The 25000-nt window shown below is 46.2% G+C and overlaps 1 protein-coding gene across 1 annotated transcript in view; it reads right to left on the bottom strand.

Annotated features, from left to right (window-relative positions):
- Positions 1 to 11557, bottom strand: part of LOC115586969 (NADPH oxidase 5) — a 31538-nt gene extending 19981 nt beyond the window's left edge. The window contains exons 1-15 of the mRNA XM_030426468.1: positions 11458 to 11557; positions 10551 to 10646; positions 9775 to 9919; positions 9232 to 9548; positions 8468 to 8567; positions 7916 to 8059; positions 6930 to 7035; positions 6280 to 6426; positions 5280 to 5353; positions 5021 to 5160; positions 4533 to 4639; positions 4357 to 4407; positions 3206 to 3370; positions 2101 to 2218; positions 583 to 1035 (exon numbers count right to left, since the gene is read on the bottom strand). Coding sequence (XP_030282328.1) covers positions 583 to 1035; positions 2101 to 2218; positions 3206 to 3370; positions 4357 to 4407; positions 4533 to 4639; positions 5021 to 5160; positions 5280 to 5353; positions 6280 to 6426; positions 6930 to 7035; positions 7916 to 8059; positions 8468 to 8567; positions 9232 to 9548; positions 9775 to 9919; positions 10551 to 10638 — 2155 coding nt within the window. The 5' untranslated portion in view covers positions 10639 to 10646; positions 11458 to 11557. The remainder of the gene's footprint in view (positions 1 to 582; positions 1036 to 2100; positions 2219 to 3205; positions 3371 to 4356; positions 4408 to 4532; positions 4640 to 5020; positions 5161 to 5279; positions 5354 to 6279; positions 6427 to 6929; positions 7036 to 7915; positions 8060 to 8467; positions 8568 to 9231; positions 9549 to 9774; positions 9920 to 10550; positions 10647 to 11457) is intronic.
- Positions 11558 to 25000: the final 13443 nt, after the last annotated feature.

The raw sequence follows: 25000 nt of genomic DNA, 5'->3' as shown, positions 1-25000 counted from the left end.
GCGTGCACTCTGTCTGCACATCGAGGGTTAAATCTGCTCTGAGATCAGTTAGTGATGTGTTCTCTCCTGCAGACTGAGATCACAGCAGACGAGCTGATGGAGACACCTGATGTTTGTTTGGTTGTCAGTCTACAATGACTCTGGATCAGACTCCATGTAGAGAATGAACCTGACAAAACTTCAACCTTATTTAACATTTTCACGATTCTGTTTTTAATGTTCTCCTTTCTTTCATCTGTATTTACTGAAATGTGTCAGTTTTATATGATGAGTCTGAATCCCTGAAGCTGAAACGGACACGTGTCGTTGATTAGACAGTTAAAGTGGACAGACGTCAGACTCAAACCACCGGCCGCTGAAATCTAAGTGCAGTTTGTAACTTTGAGTGTCTCTGACTGACTCTAACATATTTTACATGCAGACCAAACAGGTTTTTTCTTTTCGTCTATAATATATAAAATCAAGAAAGTTTTTTTTTTAACTTGTTACAGAGTTTTACAGAGAACTACTCTTCCTTCTGTAAAGCTCTGAACACGCTGCTGGTTGTTGTTGGCGTGACGGTGTTGATGTGATGTCACTCACCGACCAGCGGTGCGGTCCCGTAAACTTTTCCATCCTGTTCCAGCAGCTGCTGCAGCCGAAGCTGACCGCTGGCCAGAATCCTCCAGTCCAAACCCAGGGCCTGGTGCAGCTCCACGGTGACACAGCCTCTGTGCAGATAGTCCAGGAAGCGGTCGTCCATGCTCACCACGTACTTCGATGTGAACCCATACTTGGGTTTCTGGCCCGTCACCACCGGGGTGGAGTGCAGCTCAAACAAATACAAGGAGTAAGTACAGAAGGTGGAGGGCTCTCCGTCACCCAGAACCTCCAGGGCAGACGGAGACAGTGTGGCGCCAACTATCTGAAGTTCCAGAAGGTTCTCTCCACGCTCGAGGTGAAGAGTTTCGTCCAGCTGCTCTGCCTCGTCCTCAGCAGTGAGGTCTGGTTTGAAGACGTAGGTTTTGGTGCCGTAGGCGACGTCTCGGAGCTGAGCTGAGGAGCAACGACAGGAAAACAAGCTCGTCAGTTCATAGATAATCAAAGAGACTCGGAGACAGACGCACAGAGGAGAGGAGGTTCCCTCACTGTGGAGCTGTGTGAGGAGCCGCTGCTTTAAATGTGCTGTTCCAGACTTTAAAAAACTACAATACCCATGAGCCTCAGCTGAGGATGTCACGGAGAAGAAGACAGTCAGAGGTTCAAACTCTTCGTTGTCACAAGTCTCCACAAATCAATCCAAAAGTTAATCAAGCCGCTGATTTTAAAATCAGAAGAGAAGCTCTGTGATTGGATGGTTCTTGCTGAAATGCATCCTGGGAGCAGCCATGATTAGTTAACTCTTCTGATTTTTTAACTAGATCCTTTTTGAAAAACATTGTGCTTTTTCTATTCAATGTGCTTTAGAGCCATGAGCATCGCTGTAAAATCTCAACAGGTGAACTTAACTTAAAAAAATCAAGTAAACTGTCTCAGAATTTTTATCTGTTTAAGATTTTCTGAGTTGAAAAACTTTTAACTCATTAATTGTGGGTCATTTTTTTATGTTAAGTCAGCTTTTTACCAATTACCATGCAGGGTAGCTGTTTCCCTGGTTTCCATCTTTATGCTAAGCTAGGCTAGCTGTTTCCCTTGTTTCCATCTTTATGCTAAGCTAGGCTAGCTGTTTCCCTTGTTTCCATCTTTAAGCTAGGCTAGCTGTTTCCCTTGTTTCCATCTTTATGCTAAGCTAGGCTAGCTGTTTCTCTTGTTTCCATCTTTATGCTAAGCTAGGCTAGCTGTTTCTCTTGTTTCCATCTTTATGCTAAGCTAGGCTAGCTGTTTCCTTTGTTTCCATCTTTATGCTAAGCTAGGCTAGCTGTTTCCCTTGTTTCCATCTTTATGCTAAGCTAGGCTAGCTGTTTCCCTTGTTTCCATCTTTATGCTAAGCTAGGCTAGCTGTTTCCCTTGTTTCCATCTTTATGCTAAGCTAGGCTAGCTGTTTCCTTTGTTTCCATCTTTATGCTAAGCTATCTCGATCTGAACCGGTCTCAGGGAGGAGGAGTGATGATGAATAAATACCTTCGAGCTTCCTGATCTTGGCCGCCCTCGTGTCCAACAGTTGAGCCTGTCGCTCCAGCTTCTGGTCGTGTTCCGCTCTGTCACCGTCCATCTTCTTCAACACAGCTTCCAGCTCCGCCTCATCAAAGCCAGAAGAGATGGACAACACTTACACTTCATCAGAGCACATGAATGTCTCCAGTGAACACATGCTGATGGACACGAGTCCTCGCTCAGGACCTGCTGTTCACATTTGTTGTCTTCACTGAACATTCAGAAAATTATAACATTTGTTTAGAATAATCAGCAACAGACTCCACGTGAAGTTCCAGAAGGTTCTCCACGCTCTCTGCCTCGTCCTCAGCAGTGAGGTCTGGTTTGGAGACGCAGGTTTCTGGGTAAACGGACTCCACCATCGTCCTTTAAGTTTGAGGTTTCCACTTCCTGCCACTTGATTTCTCTCCACCAATTTATTTACATTTAGTTACTAGTTACTTTGCAGATACAGATTACTCTGTATTGACAGGCTGCAGTGAAGCAGCACATTTTTAAATGAATTAATTTTCTCTGCAAACTCGTAATTAAAAACACTGAATATCAACCGTGCTGATCTGATGGTCGCAGTGTGAACGAGCGATGTGACTTGTTTCAGTTGTCTACACTCTGGTAAATATTCAGTCATGACTTGTATGAACACGTTCCTGCTGACAGTTCCTCGTGGTTCTGACACGTGATGCGTGTGATGACGCGTGTTTCTGGGTATAAAACAGATTTTAAACTGGTCCTGTGATGTTATCAGAGCTCAACAGTTTCTGTGGATCTAACTTTGATGGTTGCAGTCATATTGTGGCTGTCAGCTCAGGAGATCTACTGGACCGGGTCTACTTTTGGTAGTTTTGAATCATTTAAACATCAGAACATGTTACTGGACCTCCCCTTTACCCCTCTGGATCCCTGGATGCTGACCACTCACACTGACTGTGAGATTAAAGTGCTGTGTATCAGCTCTGAGGGCTTCTGACCGGACCAGATCACTAATCTACTTCCAGAACCGGCAAAGTGACAGTGGATCCGACAAACAGGATGAAGGATATAAAAGGCAGACATGAAATGAGTTGGTGTCCACCTTGTAGTCTCTGCAGATCTTGCTCTCCATGCTGAGGAGGTTTCTGGTCTTCTGCAGCTCCTGGATGGTTTCAGCGTGAGCGGCTCGCAGCTCTCGGACGCTGCTCGCTCCCTCCTCCACCTCCTTCAGGAAGCCCAGATCTCCGTTCTTCTGGGACTTTCTCGTCTGTGGGGGGACACATTGTAAATGTTAGTGACAGGAGGGAGGCGGAGTGAAGACAATCTGTTAATGAGACAGGTTCAGTCCAGAAACCGGTCCACATCCAGACCCAGCCCATACATCGTGTTCTGAAGACTACAACACACTGTGAAGTGTAGTTTTCTATTGATCAATAAGTTGTCAGTGACATTAATTTGGCTGCACAGTGAAGCTGGAGATCATTCACAGCCATCCTGTCCACAGAGTGTGGTGGACACTGACCAGGTCAACAGAGACAGACTGATGATGTTCCTGCTGAGTTCAGCAACCTCACAGAGAATTTACCATCAGCTGCTGAATCACAGAAGTACACCATTTCCAGATCGACTGTAAATGTAGTTGTAACTCATGTCTGAGTTCATGGAGCCTGATGTGGATATATTTCTGTGTAAACCTGAGAGACTCTCCGCCACGCTGACAGCTGAACGTTTGTAACATCCATGAAGTGAAAGACTCTCCTCCTGTTCTGTCTCTACAGTGTATCTGTCCTCTGCTGTCAGTGTGGGAGTCACACACACTCTGACAGACCAGGACTTCATTTCTAAACTCTGAAATCCACAGTGCTTTGTATGGGAAGTCTACTGGCGTCGACGGGGATGTCAGGGTGGATTCAAGTGCTCCTCAAGAACTCTGAATGAACACGAAGGCTGAATAAAACCAGAAGGTTTAGACTTAATAAAGACCAAATTACTCTGCCCCCCTTATTTCCACACAGGCACACTTAAACATTGAATTTTAAAAAAATCTGATTTCTTGGCTGAATGTTTTTATAATTAACTATTAAAGACAAGAAATTAGGGAGATGTGATGCTAATTAATCAATGACATGTTAACATCAAACCCCAAATCACACACACACACACACACACACACACACACACACACACACACACACACACACACACACACACACACACACACACACACACACACACACACACACACACACACACCTTGATGAGCAGCAGCGCCTCAGTGAGTTCAGCCACGTCGTACTCGTTCTCCTGTAAAAACAGCACAAGTGTTTGAAGTCTTTACATTCTTTCACTCACATGTTGAGCAGAAGCTCTCAAACAGTCAGTTTTGGGGAAACGTGTGTGTTCAGTATGAAACACACTTGAAGTCTCACCCTGCTGTAGAACTTCAGACGGTCTGTGAGCTCCTCCAGCTGCTGCTTCTGCTCCAGAAACTGGATCTGAAGTTTCTTATTTTCTTCTGTCAGCTTCTCACTCGTATCTGCAGACAAACATCACGCTGCTTCAATACATCCATCATTATCAAGATGATTCATGCTGCACTCGTCATGTAACAACTCATTCACTGACAGCAGCTCTATAATCACAGACACTCAGTGATAGTTACACATTATTAATGCAGTCTGTATATAGTTTGTATGTTTGCATCAGGAGCATTTGGGGTTCAGTATTTTGCTCAAAGACACTTTGACGTGCAGCGAGGAGGAGCCGGGATTCAAACCAGTGACCTTCCTATTACTAGATGACTGGCTCTACCTCCTGAGCAACAGCAGCTCTGAGTCATCACTGTTCACTCCTCAGGACTGTCTGGACCTGCACAGCAGCAATGTAAAGTGGATCTATCATGCAGATCAGTTCTGACCTCTCTCGGCCTTGATTTTGTCGAGGATTTCATTTTTGTCGACGAGGTCGGCCTTCAGCGCCGTCTCCAGCTGCACAATCTGTAACTTCAGCTGCTGCTCCTTAATCTGCCACTTCTGCTGCTGAGACACATCGAAGGCACTGAGAACACACAGACACCACATAAATCTGGTTAATGAGGGACGTGTAGGAGTGACCCACCACGACTGACGTGAGCAAACAGAAGATGAGTCGTCTGACAAACACGTCGATCTCTTTACCTGTTCACCAGTTTCTCATTGTTGTCCTTCAGCAGGTCTCTCTCCTGCTCTAGTTCACTGATTCGCTCCTGCAGCTGCGAACGAGAAGGAGAAGAGGAAGAGGAAGAGGAAGAAGGAGAAGAAGAAGAAGAAGAAGAAGGAGAAGAAAAAGAAGAAAAAGAAGAAGAAGAAGAAGAAGAAGAAGAAGACTTTCAAGTAACTTTATTTAAAAAAACATTCTAAGAAACTCTTAAATACTTATTTCAAATTGATGCATAACTAATCACACAAAGAACTATACAACAACCATCATTCTAGAAATGTAGAAGAAGAAGTGTCTGTCTGTGGTGGATTCACTGACAGTATGTGATGTCATGTGACGCTGCTCTGATCCATCGACAGGTCAAATGTTTGTGTTCTGATTATATTTTATTTCTATCCCTAATTAGATGGCAGTGAAACCTGACGTCACTATAAGACAAATGTTTTTAGGCTGAAATCTTCTCTGTAGTAAAGTGTTTTCAGTTAATTAGACCTAATTTGTGAACAGCTGTTCAGGCAGAGTGTTTGCGTGAGTCTCTTCCAGGTGCAGTCTGTGTTGGTATAATTAGTGAAAAAGAACTTTTATAAACACAAATACATTTTACTGATATCTATTTAATTTATGAGAAAAGGCAGCTCCTGCTCACATGTGAGAAGCAGAAACAGCACAGTCTGTTTTTGGCAATTGTTTAAAAATGTCTGATGTCTGAAACGATTTACTGAATATTAAAGTCGGTGCAGATTTGTTTCTTCTGATCGACTTAATGATTTATTGACTTTTCAGTCATTGCAGCTGAAAAGTCTGAAAGGTAAGAAGATTTGCAGTAACTCTGACATGAACAGGGAGTTCATTCATCACTTCCTGGTCCAGAGGAGGAGAGCTGGGTTTCTTCACGGCCCTCTTCTGCCCTCCAGACCGACCCGCTCCAGTCTTTGACAGGATGGAGATTCAACAACACGTATAAGAAGTGTTGCTCACCTGATCCATCTTCATCCTGGCCACAGTCGAGCACTGCAGCTGTTTCTCCAGGTCCAGACTCTTCATCCGCTCATCTTTCAGCTGAGCCGACAGCTCGTCCACCTTCAGCATCGCTGCGTCGTGACTCGTCTTCAGCATCCTCTGACTCTGAGAAGAAGAAACATGTTATTGATCTAAACATGTCACATGTTACAAAGACACTAAACAGTAACAATATAGGCTACTTCTTTGTCCCCGTGGAGAAAGTCCCCAGACTCCCTTAACAAATGTGTCAGTTTAGTGAGTTGTTGAGTTGGAGACACTTTATAAACTCTGTGAAACTCTGTCTCTGACTCATTCTGCATTATTTGGACCTTCTTGTTCATTCAGCAGATGTTCAGGACAGATGTTGGTACCAGGTGTGACTCACTGTGAAGCACATTGTTAAATAACAGAATCAGAAGGGAAATCAACACCTGTATGTCTCATCTATAACAGGATGATGGTGAGAAGACAGACAGCTCTTTTGTTTTGTTAGAGACTGTTTGTCTCAGAGACAACAGGTGGAAGCTGCTCCTCACAGAGATACACGTATTGATTTGTGATTACTGGTACTCCATCAGTTGTGCTGTGTTGATGTTGTGGAGGACGAGGCCGCTGAAGCTCCTCACCTCCTGCAGCTGTAGAAATCGTCCTTCCAGCTCTGTTACAGCGTTGGACCTGTCAGCCAGCTGCTTCTGCAGTTTGATCATCGTCACGTTGCTGTTGACATGTGACCTGAGAGACATCATCAGTGTTACTGAGCAGTTTGTTTACAGAGCAGATACATGAGAACCACCTCCATCCTGTCTGCTGAGCCACACAATCAATACCTCTGCTCAGTGTTAGCACATAAGCATTGTTACACAGAGAGAAGAGACACAGCACAGTCCACTGAAGCTAATTACCAGGTCTGAGAGAGTGTGTGTGTGTGTGTTTATATATCTATAACACAATGTGTTTTCAGATATTTGTGTGCTGTTGTTTGCTTCACTTGTGTTTTTAATTCTGACAGGAAGTTGTTCAACATCTGTGACTGAAAATAAAAGAAGGAACAATGATTTCTATCATTGCTAAATATAATATAATAATATAATTGTTAGATAAAATAAAACTTTTTTATAACATTTTTGGAGAAAGTCATTGTTTGTATGTTGTTTCAGCTGGTTTGCGTCTCTCCTGAGGGAAACATCTGTCTCTCCAGCTGCTGATGGCTCCACATGTTCACCAGCTGCTCTCTGACTGCGCTGTCATCGCTGACTGGTAAGATATCCTCCTGTTAGATAACTCTGAGTTTGATAACCGCATTTAAGGGATCATAAAAAGTGGAATATGTCTACCTCTCAGTATCGGCCCGTACTGTTGCATACGGGTCTGGCTGGTACAAAAAAAAATTAAACTTGCTTCAGGTTTTGTTTGAACGATGACATGATGTTCAGCAAACGGCACAATTCTCCCTAAAATGATTAATCGACGTTTCTGCTTCGTGCTGGAAGCAGATTCCTGCTTGATGGAGCAACAGGAGGTCGCAGGTAGTGACAGTGTTACAGGACACACAGCAGCTTTAAAAGGGTCAGTTACCTCAAATCAGAAAAAAAACAAAACCATAACATTTCACCTGAGTTTGGAGGTCTGCTGCTGTCGGACCTGCAGAAGTTTCTCCTCATATTCTGCCTCCTTCTTCCTCAGCTCGTCGTGCAGCAGCTGGTTGGCTCCCTCCATCTCCTCCATGTGGCTCCGCTGCAGCTCAACCACATTCTCTCTGGTTAGCAGAGGAAGCTAACGGTTAGCTTCAAATACTTTCCCTCACTTCAAATATGACAGAAGCAGCTGCATCTGTGTCAGTGCCCTGTGTGACAGTCGGTCCAGTGTTCAGTTCTGATCCAGAACTGACTGAACTGGTAACTGGATCAAAGTTCAGCAGCATCACAAAACTCACTTGCTTTCAGTCCATCCTTCATCTTATTCCACTAACTTCTTCATTCAGTGGAGTTCATTTCAATGAGACACCATGTGAACAGTTCAGCCTAACCCTAACACTGGTTTATAGTTTTGGTGCAACAGAATTTAATTGAATTTAACTTGGATTTAATCAGGTTCAGAGTTCATCCTGAATAACTAAACGTGGGCCTGTTGTTCTGATGTGTTGTGATGAAGCTGCAGAACTCACAGGTTGCGGATCTCGGCCCTCGCCTCCTCCAGCAGGTTGTGTCCAAACCGAGGTAAGAGTCCGGTCGGAGGTCTCCCCGCTCCCTCCAAACTCCTCGTACCTGCACGACACAAAACCAACACGTTTGTCCAAACCAGCGTGACGTCATGATCGTTAAGATTACATGTTCCGTTATTGATCCGCCTGGGAGAAATTCACAGGTAACACAGCAGTACAGAAGGAAAATAAGTAGCAAATGATAAAATAACAATTGGAAAATAAAACATATTAGAAAAAAATGAGCATACTATTTACAGTAACTGTCCTTGTGTGTAGGTGATGTATGCAGTATACACTAAATGTGAAAACAGATGTGACTGTGCAGATGTGCAGAGATCTGAGATATTAAATCAATTAATTATAATAAGTGCTGAACGCAGGTCAGACTGGGAACATACAGTTGATTAGTGACGACTGCTGATGAAAATCTTTCTGATGTGACTGAGACGAAGTAAAGTTTTAAAGTTTGGTCTTCTCTCTCCCGCATGAAGCGACAGTGAAACGCACCGTTAGCTTGAGTAAACTTGTGGATTCGTGTGGTTGGTTGGAAACATTTGGGATAATGAAAGAACACATCATGTAAAAAAAAGGTCTGATTGTTTTTTGACCTTTTAATGCAGAATTCCTTCACATTATATCTTTAATGTGATGTGGCACTGCAGTGATGATTCATCTATAGAGCTCAGGATCAAGATCAACTCCACACATTAAGATCTGTGACGTACTTTTTGGTCGAGTTTGAGAAGGAGAAGAAGCGTCGTCTCGCAGCTTCTTCAACCCAGAATTGACCCGTGATTGGACGTGGCCGTATGGTGACGGCCTGCTGCTCTGCGAGTTGAGGAGCTGCTGCTTGGCCACCAGGAGGCGCTTTTTTAGCCCCTCATTCTCCGTCTGCAGCCCCCGCACTTTGTCCTGGAGGTCCTCTATAATCTCCTCCATCCCCACGTCCCTCACCCTGCAGACGGGCTGACCTGCTCCTCCCGCTGCCAGCTGCTCCATACGTCCCCGGTCCTTCACCAGCCTCATCAGCTTAGTGCCCAGCCTGAAGGATGGAGGGTGAAGAGGTCAAAGGTCCAGAAACAACGTCATCACTCCTATGCTCTCAAGTCTGGAGCAGCAGAAACTCTGATCTTATATCAAATCTGAGTGGAAGCCTTTAGCTTCATCAGAACACATTCACCAATTATTCTCATATGAAAATGAGACAATCCAAAAATGGGCTGTATATAGTGTGCGTGTGTGTGTGTGTGTGTGTGTGTGTGTCTCACTTCTTGATCTTGTCATCCTGTGTGTTAATATGCTGTCTGAGGTGCAGGGTCTCCTCATGGAGGCGCAGGAACCGGTCCTCCAGCTCCTCCCTAGACACCCGCGAGATGTCCTGTCGCGCCCGAGCATTCTGATACACCGATAAATCTGCCACCATGAAGAGAAAAAACAAAACATCATCACCGTCAAAAAATTGCAACTCAAAGATTTAAACATGCTGAAGCTAAAAATCGTTCATGTGACCGTCAGTGTCAGAACAGAACAGAACAGAACAGAACAGAACAAATGGACGTGAAGTAACCGCTAGGTGTGGTGGTCGTCAGAGAGTTCAGACAAAACTAAACCACATTTACAGCATCAAATTCTTTTATCAAAATGGGAATGTTCCTGTCAGCCTGCCTGCAGCGTATACAGTACAGTACATCCTCTTATTTACAGCATTCCTCTTCTTATATAACTTGATGTGACTCATTCATCTAATTTCAAATGCTGACACAACAATTGATTGACAGTTGACAGTGAAATGCAAAGATCTGTTTTCCATGTTCTAATCTACAATTCAACATTTAGCTGAAGACAAAAATCAATCAGGTCTCTCTAATCTTCCTCCAAAGAGCCTGTTGGTGGAAGCAGAACATTGGATAGAACAGGTGTGTCTCTACACACACACACACACACACACACACACACACACACACACACACACTAATGAACAGTGACACACACAGAGCACATGTGGTGGCTGTAGTTGTGCATGTTGTCAGGACAGGTGACACACCTTGTGGACCTGCTGCAAGCCGGGACAGATTCACTGTGAGGTCTCTGACTGGAACATCAGCTGCTGTCTCATCGAGTAGAGTGGACATGTTTCAATCTGAAACGATAAGATCATTTATTAGACGAACACGTTATTAGCCCTGCAACAGCGTAACCCGTTCTGTTGTGTGGAGACAATGTTCCGCCAAACTTAACTTGAAAATCGGCTCATTTTACCTGATGTCTCTGTGGAAATAACAAGATAGATGCCAGAACAAGACTTTAGACCTCTGACTGACAGGTTGTGCCTCCCGGAGTTTTCGGCATACATTTCATATACTAAGTGCATCTCATCTTAATCTTATCCAAAATGTTACTGCTAAAGTCTCCCTGCTGCTACTGCGACCAGTGAGTTTTAACAACCGGAGCACATCAAGGAGACATGACTCTAAAATCCTAGTTTCTCTAAAATACGTTGTTCTTGCTGTTTTAAATATGTGCCGAACAGAAGTGCGACAGGTTCTGGCTGTTCGGTGTCGGCAGCCGTGTGTCTGGAGGAATATATCACGTTAACTTGGCAGGAAGCGAGAAAAGATGACAACATTTGAACCTAGTCTGGTGTGACAGCTTCTACGCGGGTTTTAAGGCTACACCGGATAATTAAAACACTTCTCACGTCTGTACATGTGAACATGTGTCAGCCACAGTTTAAAAACTGTGTGTGTTGTAAAAGCTCGTGAGATTTACTGTTTGTTCAGGAGTAACTGTTAATCACATCTGAGTTACCGTTAGCTAAAGTTAGCTAGCGTTAGCTGGCCGTGCTAACGCTCCCTCCTCGGATTGAAGATGACATTTGACAGCACAGACTTCATGTTTCTTCTAACTCGACAGAAACACGCAGCCACGATCACTTTTTAAACAGCTCTTACCTTTTACAGCGACTTCTTTCAGTCCGGACTAACGGTTGCTACTGAAAACATAGCAACTCGTCATGTCGTTATGAAGCAGATACGCATGCGCGGTGTGAGGAGGATTGTGGGAAATGTAGTTTTCTCTGAACAGAATGCTTTTCGCCACAGTTGCTGCTTTTATTACCTCGGAACATGTTTTGTTTTCACTCCGCAGATGTTAGATTATTTAAAACTCATCAGACAGAAGATACAGCAGCTGCTCGTCCGCTCGTCACTGTTCCTGAGCTCTGTGTTGTTACTGCTGCACTTCTTCTCCCTCTGCTCTCCTGTGTGCATCCATCAGCTTCATCTCAGCTGCCCTCCATCATCTTCACCCATGACAATCTTTCTGGGGGGACACTGGGCCAATTTGAGGACTTAGTCTGACTTTACATGTAGGCGTATTTATGAGCGGCGTGACGGTGCCATGGCTCACTGGTATCTCTGGTATACATACATCACGGGCAGTTTGACAGGCGTGCTGTCAGATGTCTGCCTTTCATGAATTGGCAATGGATCTAATTTAGTAGCCTGAGATGAGTGTGCAGGCTGGACAGAACAGGTTCACTCTACATGTCAGGCTCACTGGACCATGACAGTCTCCCATCACTGCCGCTTCTTCCAGCCATGACCTTTGACCCCACCTCCCCCTCTCGTCTCTTCAGACTGGGGCGGCGAGCAGTAGCTGCCGGCCGGCCGGCAACAGAGCGAGATGTGCGTCTGTCAGCAGCCGATTGTCAGAGAGTCAGCCTGTCGTTGAAACCTATGATGCCTGCCGACCTTGTGTTCAACAGGCCGTGCCCACCGCCGTGCTGCAACTGTCAAGTGCATGATCAGACGAGCATGGAGGCCCTTTTTACCTCCATCTCATCCCCATATTGAAATATAGGCAGATTTCCCCTCAAACATCCCGTGTGGGCTTCCATTCAAAGAAAAGAGTTCAGCTCAGACCTGTCATGTCATCTGAATACATCACAGACACCCACCTTCAACAGCAGAGGAAGAACAACGAGGATCCTGCACTCTAAAATGTGTTTTTCACTGTGATGTTTGAGCTTCAGACTCAGTTTAACACCTCGACCTACCTGCAGCATTCATGACATCGCAACTGGTTTGGAACCAATCAGAGTCTGCAGGTCACAAACACTGAGACCTCGGTGGAGTCTGGTGTCCAGGGGTTAAACTTTATGACTGAACAATATGTACAAGTTCAGGTAGTCCAGTTCAACCTGATGACACTGACTCATCTGAGCACTGACGGATTCAGTATTTCATAAGAAAAGACACAAGAACAGTTTGATCCCACGTCAGTCACACAGTCGAACATCTGCTCACATCCAGATGATTATAAGTGACTACTCTCTGTTCTGTAAACATCCTGTCAACACACCACAGATCCTGGACGCTCTCTGTACTGTACACATGGATAAACAGCACTTTATACTCTTACAGTAAATATAAAAGGAACACTTCACCCAAAAATACAAATACCACAGTTCAGACAAAAATAATTTTTATGCAAATACTTGATACTATAATCTGTATAGAGTCTGATCCAGAGTCAGTGCAGACTTCAGTCCTCCTCCTGATGATATAAAGTCCTCCTCTCCTCCTCCTGATGATATAAAGTCCTCCTCTCCTCCTCCTGATGATATAAAGTCCTCCTCTCCTCCTGATGATATAAAGTCCTCCTCTCCTCCTCCTGATGATATAAAGTCCTCCTCTCCTCCTCCTGATGATATAAAGTCCTCCTCTCCTCCTCCTGATGATATAAAGTCCTCCTCTCCTCCTCCTGATGATATAAAGTCCTCCTCTCCTCCTCCTGATGATATAAATCCAGGTGAAGTGTCGTGGTCCACAGAACAGTTCTGGAGCTTCACAGTAAAACAGAGTTGCAGCATTCTGCTAAACAACTGAAGCAGCTGAGACTTGATTTAAAACAGAGAAACAACCAGAGAAACATCATAAGTCTCCATCAGCTCGTCTGGTGTGATCTCAGTCTGCAGGAGAGAACACATCACAACCTGATCTCAGAACAGATTTACACCTTTATTAACATAAAGTCTTCACTGGAGCTGCTGAGATTGAATGTCAGAATGTTCCGTTTGTGCTGATTCAACTGTAGCATCGTCTTAGCAGAGTTCGATAACGTGCTGCTGAATTATGCAGTGCTGTGAGAAGTGTTCTGATTATTTTGTCCAGACCCGTGATATCAGTGAGAGGAGACTAAAAACCAGGAACAGCTCACACTACACCCAGAACTGGACCCTGAACCACAGAGAGCTGAGCAGCACCGTCAATGGAACCAGTCCCAGATGTGACACTAGGTGGCAGCTGGTGAACACGAGAGGAGCTCAACGTGTTCGTCATCCTCTTCATCACCTCATTCTCTTCATCACCTCATCCTCTTCATCACCTCATCCTCTTCATCACTTCATCCTCTTCATCACCTCATCCTCTTCATCACCTCATCCTCTTCATCACCTCATCCTCTTCATCACTTCATCCTCTTCATCACTTCATCCTCTTCATCACCTCATTCTCTTCATCACTTCATCCTCTTCATCACCTCATCCTCTTCATCACTTCATCCTCTTCATCACCTCATTCTCTTCATCACTTCATCCTCTTCATCATGACTGTGGCACTCGGCTGTTCACCCTCTGAGAATGTGACGATGGAGACGCAGTTTGTAGTAAATTCTTTAATAAAGTCAAAGCACTCTAACATGTACTTCATTAAAAGTACTAATAGTATAGAGTAGAATCTAAATACTCTGTCACAAATAAAAGTCCTTACAAATATAAACACATTAGAATCTAAATATATTTAAGAGCAAAAGTTCTCATTGAGAATCATAACTATTGTTTTATTAAATTATAATTAGTGAAACATTCTTGTGTTCATCACTTTAATGTTGCAGCTTTTAATCTATTTCAGTGTATTCTACACATGTCCTCATTTACTGATTGATTCTATTTTGCATAATCCTGGACTGAAACTGACAAAATAAAAAATAAGTAATTAATATGTCACCAAAACAACAATACTACAAATACATTTACGCATTAAATTATAAAATGTGATATTCCTCTTTTAATTTAATTATTATTATTTAATTATTTCTGTATTTATTTACCTTGTAATCATTTCTTTTTAATATAGTTTTATTTAAGAATGTATTCATATTTAAATGTGTTATTTTATATCTGTATGAATCATTTTGCAAGAAGCGAAGAGAAAATAAAACGTGAGGCTGCAGGAGTGAAGCTGCAGGAGTGAAGCTGCAGGAGTGAAGCTGCAGTTCACCAACATTAAAACTCTTTAATGTTATTATAATTTAAAGGATGAAATCTGTCTTCTCCTCTGAACATGACAGAAAACTACAGACTGGACATTTGCGGATCAGTTCACACTCACATCCACAGTCTGCCATCATTCTGGCTCTGCAGACTGTTTTTCCTGCGTGTCGTCACTCTGGGCCCTGGGACCGATCCGGTGTGGAGCAGGCGGGCCGACAGCATTCAGGCCAAGGCGCTGATGAACATTTTAAACTATCAATTAGCAGTGAGCCGTCAGGATCTGCCCTGATGTCAGCAGACTGCTTTTCCTTCTCCTGACTCTTCACACGAGGCTGCAGCAGAGAGCCGGATGTTTCTGCTGTGTGATAAACCTGAACCTCCAGGCTGCAGGCGCCTCGCTGGGAGGAGACCGGCGCTCAGCGCTCAGCCGGAGAGAGTCTGAGTGACGGAGCAGCTGCTCGTCTCATGCAGGAGTGTGTTAACATCATCCCTGAGAGCGTGTGTGTGTGACGGTGTGTGTGTGTGTGTGTGTGTGTGTGTGTGAGACTGTGAGTGTGTGTGTGTGTGTGTGTGTGTGACTGTGTGTGTGTGTGTGTGTGACTGTGTGTGTGTGTGTGTGTGTGTGAGACTGTGAGTGTGTGACTGTGTGTGTGACTGTGTGTGTGTGTGTGTGTGTGTGTGAGACTGTGAGTGTGTGTGTGTGTGTGTGAGACTGTGAGTGTGTGACTGTGTGTGTGTGAGACTGTGAGTGTGTGTGTGTGTGTGTGAGACTGTGAGTGTGTGTGTGTGTGTGTGAGACTGTGAGTGTGTGTGTGTGTGTGAGTGTGTGTGTGTGTGAGACTGTGAGTGTGTGTGTGTGTGTGTGAGACTGTGAGTGTGTGTGTGTGTGTGACTGTGTGTGTGTGTGTGTGAGACTGTGAGTGTGTGACTGTGTGTGTGTGTGAGACTGTGAGTGTGTGTGTGTGTGTGTGAGACTGTGAGTGTGTGTGTGTGTGTGTGAGACTGTGAGTGTGTGACTGTGTGTGTGTGTGTGTGAGTGTGTGTGTGTGTGTGTGAGTGTGTGTGTGACTGTGAGTGTGTGTGTGTGTGTGTGTGAGTGTGTGTGTGTGTGTGTGTGTGTGTGTGTGTGAGAGACTGTGTGTGTGTGTGTGTGAGTGTGTGTGTGTGTGTGTGTGTGAGTGTGTGTGTGTGTGTGTGAGTGTGGTGTGTGTGTGTGTGTGTGAGTGTGTGTGTGACTGTGAGTGTGTGTGTGTGTGTGTGTGTGTGTGTATGTGTGTGTGTGTGTGTGTATGTGTGTGTGTGTGTGTGAGAGAGAGTGTGTGTGTGTGTGTGTAGATGGACCCCCACAGGGAGTCTTATGATGTATGGCGACCTCACTCTCAAACTAAACATGGCGCATGGCTGGCTCTGATTGGAGGACGGAGTGTTATCCAGGTGTGTTGTGGTTATTGATCAGTTATTGATTATGTGACAGCAGCTCTTCACCAGTCCTACAGTGTGAACACTGAATCAGCTGACAGTTAACTGCTGTCACCTGTCAGGCTTCATGCAGGCCACTGCTCTGTCCTCTGATTGGTGGAGAGAGGCAGAGCAGGTACAGTGAGGAGGACAGGAACCTCCAAAATAAAAATAGATAACTCAGTTAATATGTAAATATGACATTAAACGTACCACAGATAATAAAAACAAATTCATTTATAAAATCTGTATTTCTGTTTTAATTCTATTATTTTAATGTATCTATTCATTCTGTGATGATGCCACTATTTATTTATTGCTGAATTTATTCATTGTATTAAATGAATGTATTGAAACATTATTTATTTCTTGTCCTGTCGGCTGCACATCCTTCAGTTCTGGACCATCAGTCCTGTGTGACTCAGTGTGGTGTACCCTGATCCAGCTCCACAGTGAGACTCTGTCCGCTCGAGGATCTCTGGAGCTGCTCATTAATTATGTTGAAGGTGAACTACGACTTGGGGATCGGCAGTTATGAAAATTTCATCAATCTGGTGAACTGGGTGGAGGTGGAGGTGGAGGAGGTGGAGGAGGTGGAGGTGGAGGGGGACCAGCTGCTCCTGTCAGAGGCCACTTCTGGTGGACGAGCAGGGGGTCAGAGCAGGAGGGTGGAGGGGGCTGAGGTGGAGAAGGGAGGGTGTGTGTGTTCTGGGGTGTGTTACACACAATATAAGAAGGAGACAGGCTGGTTTCTCTGGTCGGGTTGAAGAAGAAGAAGAAGAAGAAGAAGAAGAAGAAGAAGAAGAAGAAGAAGAAGAAGAAGAAGATGATGATGATGATGATGATGATGATGATGATGATGATGATCCTCCACTGAGTCGCTTAACGTTCAGAAAAATATCTTCCAGCGTGTGTGTGTGTGTGTGTGCGTGCACGTGGAGGACAAACATAAAGAAACACATGGCTCAGTGAATAATTAATCAATTAATTAATTTTCCACCAATAAAGTGATATTTCTGTTTTCATTGATTTCTGTTTTTTGGTTTTTTCACATTTTTTATTGACCATAAATCATTTTGAAGTTTATTTATTTATGTTTTTTTTACTGTTTGCATTTTATTTGATAATAAATAAATATGTAAACAGATCAACTCATTAACACAAAGGTAAATAAGCACAGATGAAATGCTGAATGTGTACATTTATCTTTTGTTTTTGTTTTTCTGTTCTCCAAGTTAAAAATAATGAACACAATAAAATAAAGTCCTCATATTGATTCATAATGAAGTGATCAGTGTTGTTTTTGTGTTCATGAAGGTTAATGAATCCAGGAAGTCCTCCCTCTCCTCCCTCTCTCCTCCCTCTCCCCCCCGTCCTCCCTCTCCCCCCCCGTCCTCCCTCTCCCCCCTCTCCCCCCTCTCCTCCCTCTCCCCCCTCTCCCCCCTCCCTCTCCTCCCTCTCCTCCCTCCTCTCCTCTCTCCCCTCCCTCTCCTCCCTCTCCCCCCTCTCCTCCCTCCTCTCCTCTCTCCCCTCCCTCTCCTCCCTCTCCCCCCCTCTCCTCCCTCCTCTCCTCTCTCCCCTCCCTCTCCTCCCTCCCCTCCCTCTCTCCTCCCTCTCCTCCCTCTCCCCCCTCTCCTCCCTCCTCTCCTCTCTCCCCTCCCTCTCCTCCCTCTCCTCCCTATCTCCTCCCTCCCTCCCTCCCTCTCCTCCCTCTCCTCCCTCCTCCCTCTCTCCCCCTCTCTCCCCGTCCTCCCTCTCTCCTCCGTCTCCCCCCTCCCCCGTCTCCTCCCTCTCCCCCCGTCCTCGCTCTCCCCTCTCCTCCCCCCTCTCCCCCCTTCTCCTCCTCTCCTCCCTCTCCTCCCCCCTCCCTCTCCTCCCCTCCCCTCTCCTCCCTCTCCTCCTCTCCTCCCTCTCCTCTCCTCCCCTCCCCTCTCCTCCCCCCTCTCCCCCTCCCCTCCCCTCTCCTCCCTCTCCCCCCCTCTCCTCCCTCCCCCCCCCCCCCTCCCCCCCTCCCTCCCTCTCCTCCCTCTCCTCCCCCACAGAGCCAGTGACTTGCAGAGCAGGAGGACATGTGACCTTCTGTGTCCGGGGTCGCGCCCTCCTCCTCCCCCGCCTCCTCCCCCGCCTCCTCCCCCGCCTCCTCCCCCGCCTCCTCCCCTCCTGACAGACGTGTAAACAGATGCAGCCGTTGTTTGCACTGACAGGTGATTATAGTTGGCACTGGTGCCAAAGCAATTAAACCCGAGGGCTGACAGCGCCATTTGGTGGGCTGTTATTTCCACGCCGGTGTGATTGTAGCAGCACGTTTCACCTGCGAGGCCGAAGCCTCCGAGCATCATTAACGGGAGCGGGAACACGGCGGCTGGAGGCGTTCGACGGGGGAGAACTGGCTGTAGGCCGCGTTGGTTTGATGAACCGTAATGAGACGGCTGCTGAGGACGACGGTCACTTCATGATAATCATCCTCAGGGAGCCGCTCGGGCCGAACGTCTGGATCCACTCAGTCACGCTGAAGCATCCTGCGTGACCACGCTCAGACTCCGCCTCCACTCGTCAGCGCCAGAGTCTCACATCCAGGTCAGCAGCCAGTCAGCAGCCGGCCAGCAGCCAGTCAGCAGCCAATCAGCAGCCAGTCAGCAGCCGGTCAGCAGCCAATCAGCAGCCAGTCAGCAGCCAATCAGCAGCCAGTCAGCAGCCAACCAGTCAGCAACCGGTCAGCAGCCAGCCAGTCAGCAGCCAGTCAGCAGCCAGCCAGTCAGCAGCCAGTCAGCAGCCAGTCAGCAGCCGGTCAGCAGCCGGTCAGCAGCCAGTCAGCAGCCGGTCAGCAGCCAATCAGCAGCCAGTCAGCAGCCAACCAGTCAGCAACCGGTCAGCAGCCAGCCAGTCAGCAACCGGTCAGCAGCCAGCCAGTCAGCAGCCAGTCAGCAGCCAGCCAGTCAGCAGCCAGTCAGCAGCCAGTCAGCAGCCGGTCAGCAGCCAATCAGCAGCCAGTCAGCAGCCAACCAGTCAGCAACCGGTCAGCAGCCAGCCAGTCAGCAACCGGTCAGCAGCCAGCCAGTCAGCAGCCAGTCAGCAGCCAGCCAGTCAGCAGCCAGTCAGCAGCCAGTCAGCAGCCGGTCAGCAGCCAATCAGCAGCCAGTCAGCAGCCAACCAGTCAGCAACCGGTCAGCAGCCAGCCAGTCAGCAACCGGTCAGCAGCCAGCCAGTCAGCAGCCAGTCAGCAGCCAGCCAGTCAGCAGCCAGTCAGCAGCCGGTCAGCAGCCAGTCAGCAGCCAGTCAGCAGCCGGTCAGCAGCCAACCAGTCAGCAACCGGTCAGCAGCCAGCCAGTCAGCAGCCAGTCAGCAGCCAGTCAGCAGCCGGTCAGCAGCCGGTCAGCAGCCGGTCAGCAGCCGGTCAGCAGCCGGTCAGCAGCCGGTCAGCAGCCAGTCAGCAGCCAGTCAGCAGCCGGTCAGCAGCCGGTCAGCAGCCGGTCAGCAGCCAGTCAGCAGCCGGTGCTTCAGAGTCGGTCGTGTAGTTTCCCCTGAGTGCGGCGGTATAAAGAGTGAGAAGAGTCCGGGCGGTCGGGCTGGTTGGCGTTTCCATGTGTAGGTTGAGGTTCATTCCCCGTTTGTTTCATTAACGTTGTGTAACGTACAGCACTGATGTCACCTCAGACACCTCTGAGTCCAGTAACCAGTTCTTACCAGACATCCCGGCCGCGGTCCAACAGCTGCATGTGCACAGCAGCGACCACCGACGACTTCCTGATCTGAGTCCGGCTGAACGCTGACAGCTCTGAATAATCAGATTACTGAGGAGCCTGTCAACACGTTTAACAACCTCAATCTGCACATGGACGTGTGTGTTGTGTCAGAACTCTGCAGGACTGACTGTGGATCAGTAAATCCTACCAGGCTCAGCGCCGGTCACTGGACCAGCTGGTCCACACTGACACATGACACCGTTTGTCGGCACGGAGAGACGCACGCTGTTTTTCTTTAATTATGACGCCGGGACTCAGATGACCTCTGTAACAACATTTAATCAGCAGAGATTTGACTAATGGACTCACTCTGAGGACCTCCTGCCAGCTCATCAAGTGTGTGACGGGCCTGAAGCAGGCGGGTCGGTCCGGCCTCCTGATGTGGTTCCTCTTTGTTTCAACGAGCCTGAAAGATCAGAACCGCAGAAAGTGTTGAGATCAAACCTGTGGACCACACAGGACGGACAGGAGAGTGAAACATGTCCTCCGTCAGGTCCAGCAGGTGGGACAGCTTTGTTCTGCTGTCACTGACTGTGGTTCGGCCCATTTCCATCTCGTTTGTGCTCATAAAGGTAAACCACGGCTCAAATGAAAGCTCGTATCGTTTTACTGTCGTCAGTCACGTCGCTCTCCTCCGTCTGCTGCTGTCCGTTAGAGCTCATCTCCAGGCTGCAGCTGCTGATCTGAGCTCAGCTCCGTCAGTTCATCAGCACTTCAGAGTGTCTTCAGGAGGCAGAGGCGACCGTCTGGCCCCGCACTGGAAGTTAAGTGAGATTTTAATACTTCAGACGTCTAAAAGCGTCTCAGACGGAGCTGCTGACATAAATAGGTTGTGGCAGTCATCGTCTGGAGGAGAGAAATCTTTGGATCACGGGAGATGAATCGTGCGAGATCACGCAAACAGAGCACGTTTTAATTCCTCCCAAAAAGACGGCAGACATTTTGTCATTTCCATAAGTTATCGGGAAAACTATTCTGCTTTTCAAGTTTGGAGACGAAGTCACTGGGTTACGTTTTTGCTTTTTCACTTCTAAACTATAATCTTCTTTTAAGTGTGCAGTCAAACTGCTCAAAGACGCGCGGCAGCTGAAACAATGTTTAATCTGGGCCTCTGGGGATCAGGGAGTGGTGTTTGAAAGAAGACGAGGGTGTCAATTAAGCAGAAAAAACTTCAAAATGGAGGCGATTAAACTTTGAAATCTTTAAAATGCTCCCTGCTGAATTGTCTTCTCTGTGGAAAAGGTTGTGAAAGTGCACGGTTTCATTCTGCAGCGAGCAGCGAGCAGAGACAGGCCGTATTTATTTACTCTGCTGCTGCTGTCAACACGCCTCCGCCCGACGTCTCCGTCGTCTTCTCCACGTCCAACCTGTCACAGCAGCTTTAAAGACTCGCGATGAGATGTCACTTCAGCTCGACGGCGACAGGACACCAGTCGTCTGTGAGGACAGAGTGAGACAGATAAACACACATGATTATCTCTTCTCTTAATAAAACTCACCTACAGTAGATCCACTGCACCTCTTAGATCCTCCACTGAAGTACCAGCACTCTGAAGTACTCCGTCTGCACTGAGGAGGCAGGCAGGCAGCTCAAACACTACTGAACATACCTCCATCACACTCAGATGGAGGATGGGTCTCGTCCCAGAATAGACCTCATTAACTTTTGGTGCTGATCCAGATGAAGAGACGGATCCAGGAACTTCTCCTCACTTTCTTTGTTGTGAGATTGTCAAGTTTGTTCAAAGTTGACAACCCAATCACAGACAAAAACGCCAGCAGGTTAAAAAACAGAAAGCAAGTTCTAATGTAATCAAACTGAAGTCCAGAAAAACAAGGTCAGACAACAGAACCAAGAGCAGAACCTCAAAGTACAAACCGGTATGATACGAAGAACACAAAAACACAAACGATTCAACAAAGAGACATAAAACACAGACTGACATTGACTCAGGAGAGAAGACAGATCACGGACAGATGAAACTAATGGGACCATTTAACAGGTAAAAGACACACAGACAGGAAGTGTCAAACAGACACGGGGATAAAACCTACAAAATAAAACAGAAACAACGGGACCAAAATGATCCATGTGGACCGAGATGAAACATGAGGTGTCTGAGTGAAAACAACTCCAAGTGGATCCAAAGAAAAATCCAGATTTAAACATGTTTTATTTGATTTTGGATTCAGCTTGACTGAGTTAAAGAGGCCAGTTGGGCCTTGGTGGAGGTATGCGCTCTACTGAGTGCCATTCCATTTGTGCATGCGTATATTTGTACACAGATGCAGTAATCGCTGCAGGGGAGAATACAAGCCTGTAGTCTTTGTTGTCCTCCGTCCTTTTGTCTCTGTGGATCTGTCTCAGCTGCACATGAAGAAGAAGAAGAAGAAGAAGAAGAAGAAGAAGAAGAAGAAGAAGAAGGCGTGTCGTATCACATTCAGATAAACATCTCTCATTTATTCAGAGCGGCTTCTCAAACTGCCTGCAGCGACCGCTCCTCGGGGTTTATTCAGCTGTCACTAATTATTTAGATCCATATCATGATCTCGTGACGCCGGCGACACACGGGAGACTTCTGTAATCATGTTTAAGTCCCGCTGCTCTTTACTGCGAACACTTCTGCTGGTTTATTCAGTGATAACACTTCAGGCTCGAAAGCATTTCTGTCTAATTTTAGTTTTGAAAATATCTTTTCAAAATCTGAATCCTTTTGTAAATCTGATCAAATCTTCTTCACATGAATTTCTGGAGAACAAAGGACTGAACTGAGTCCCAGTGTGAACACGCTGCAGCAGCACAGTGTTCAGGTGAAACTGTACCACGTCTGCTCACACCTGCAGCGGTCAAACACCTACAGTCACACAGATCCTTCCACCTGAAAATATCAGCAATTACTAAAATACACAGAATTTAAGATGTAAAGCTGTAAGTGTGAAAAACACTTCAGAAAAGTGACTTTTTTCCACTTGAAATAATCCATGTTTAATCTTTGTTGTGTCAGTTTTTCCTCTGGTATCAGATATAATAATCTATTCTGCTGGACGTCTCCACTTGGAATTAAATTATCTTCACACTCGTCGTCTGCGTCTCCTCCTGCTGGTCAAACTGTGATTGACAGCAGCTTTACTCTTTAATGTCGGCACAGTAACACAACAGATTATTGTGGAGTGGAGACTCACCTCTGCACATGTGATAACACTATTCAGACACATTTTGAATGACTTCACTCAGCCTGTGTGTGTGTGTGTGTGTGTGTGTGTGTGTGTGTGTGTGTGTGTGTGTGTGTGTGTGTGTGTGTGTGTGTGTGTGTGTCCTGCCTGTGTTTCAGAAGCTATAAATACGCCCGCCGGTAACACCAATCAGTCCGGACACACATGGGCTGTAATTGCCCTGCACAAAACTTTCACACCCTCTCAACTTTAGCTGTCCTCCAAATTACTGTTGACACCGTGGAGAAGCGTCTAATATCAATCTGTAATGGCTTCTGATGACAAACTACATGGTTGGAGGACCGTGTAATCTCCCCTCAATTAATTAAAGCACACAGGGCTTTCCAGCCCATCGAGTGGCGGCCACGCTCAACCAGCTGCCACTAAAAGGCTCCGCTCGCCGCCGCTGTCAGGTGGAAAGGATTGAGCCTCTACGAGCTGAGGCAGATGTGTGTGTGTGTGTGTGTGTGTGTGTGTGTGTGTGTGTGTGTGTGTGTGTTGCAGCATTGTGGGTCCTCAGAAAACATCTGCACATTCAGTGAGTTAATTACCTGCACCAGTTCACCAGTCCATCAACACCAATTCATTCATTTCACACACACACACACACACACACACACACACACACGACAAAGGACACCACAGAAATCAAACCAATCAAAACGTTCCTTTGTTTCCTCTGCTGCTGTTCAGACCTCCACCATTTATTCTTTATATTGTATTATAATCATCATTTGATGCTCGTTAACATGTCGTAGTTTGCTGTAAACGTCCCACAGACATTCTTCCTGCGGTCGTGCTGATGCGAGGCTGCTGCCGGTGCTCACACACCAACACCATCAGCTCCTCCATGTTCGCGTCACTATGAGCAGCAGATAATCTGTGCACGCTCACGAGAGCAGCGACCGCGACTGTGATGGAACCACAGTGAGAAACAGCGGAGTGAAAACCTTTACGTCTCCTGAAGACTCATCCAGGCAGTGTGGGCAGCTCGTGGTTGGATGTGTTTAATATGATCAATATTGTATTTATCAGTAATGTAAACACACTTAGTCACTGGGACAACCATCATCACTGCTCACCACCGGCTTCACTTACTGTCACCACGCGGACTCTAGTGTTTCTGTGAATGTGTATTTGTACAGTAACAGACGCTCACAGCATCACAATCACTGCTGGAACACAGAGGAATGTCTTAGAAACATGAACGTGACTCCTGCTACATGCTCACGTTCACGTACGTCATTAATGATGACTGAACTGTGATGGTCAGGGGGTCAAGTTAAAGGTTCAGAACCCAACTAACACGTCTGCAGAGAGGTCAATATCAGGAGAGAAGGTTTCAAACAGTCCTGCTGAACCTGAAGCTGACCGCCGTTAACTGAGAGGTGCTGGAGCGTCCAAGCTAACGTTAGCAGCAGACGCTAACACTTCAGTTGTTGTTTTATTATCATTCCATTCATACATTGTTATGAAACACAACACTTTATGTACTTGTTTGTATCGTTCATTAAAGATGATATTTGGGATTTTTTTGAGTAACTATTGGCTGAGAAACATCCAGCTGATCCGGCAACACAGACACCCTGATATATCAAACATATTCACATCATTGTCTGAACACCTGCTATAATATTATCTATCATTTATCATTTTCTTGTATATAGTACTCTATTGTTTCTATATCTGCCCTTACATGTGGATTGTATTAGTGCTTGAATGTACCTGCTGCTGTGATGACCTGAGGATTAATAAAGCTCTCTGTCTGAAAAGCTTTGTGCTGTAATTCAACCTTGATTTTTCTGG

This window comes from Sparus aurata, chromosome 8 (genome assembly GCF_900880675.1).
Source record: "Sparus aurata chromosome 8, fSpaAur1.1, whole genome shotgun sequence".
NCBI lineage: Eukaryota > Metazoa > Chordata > Actinopteri > Spariformes > Sparidae > Sparus > Sparus aurata.
Note: the sequence above shows the minus strand (reverse complement) of the source record. Positions and strands in the feature narration are given on the sequence as shown.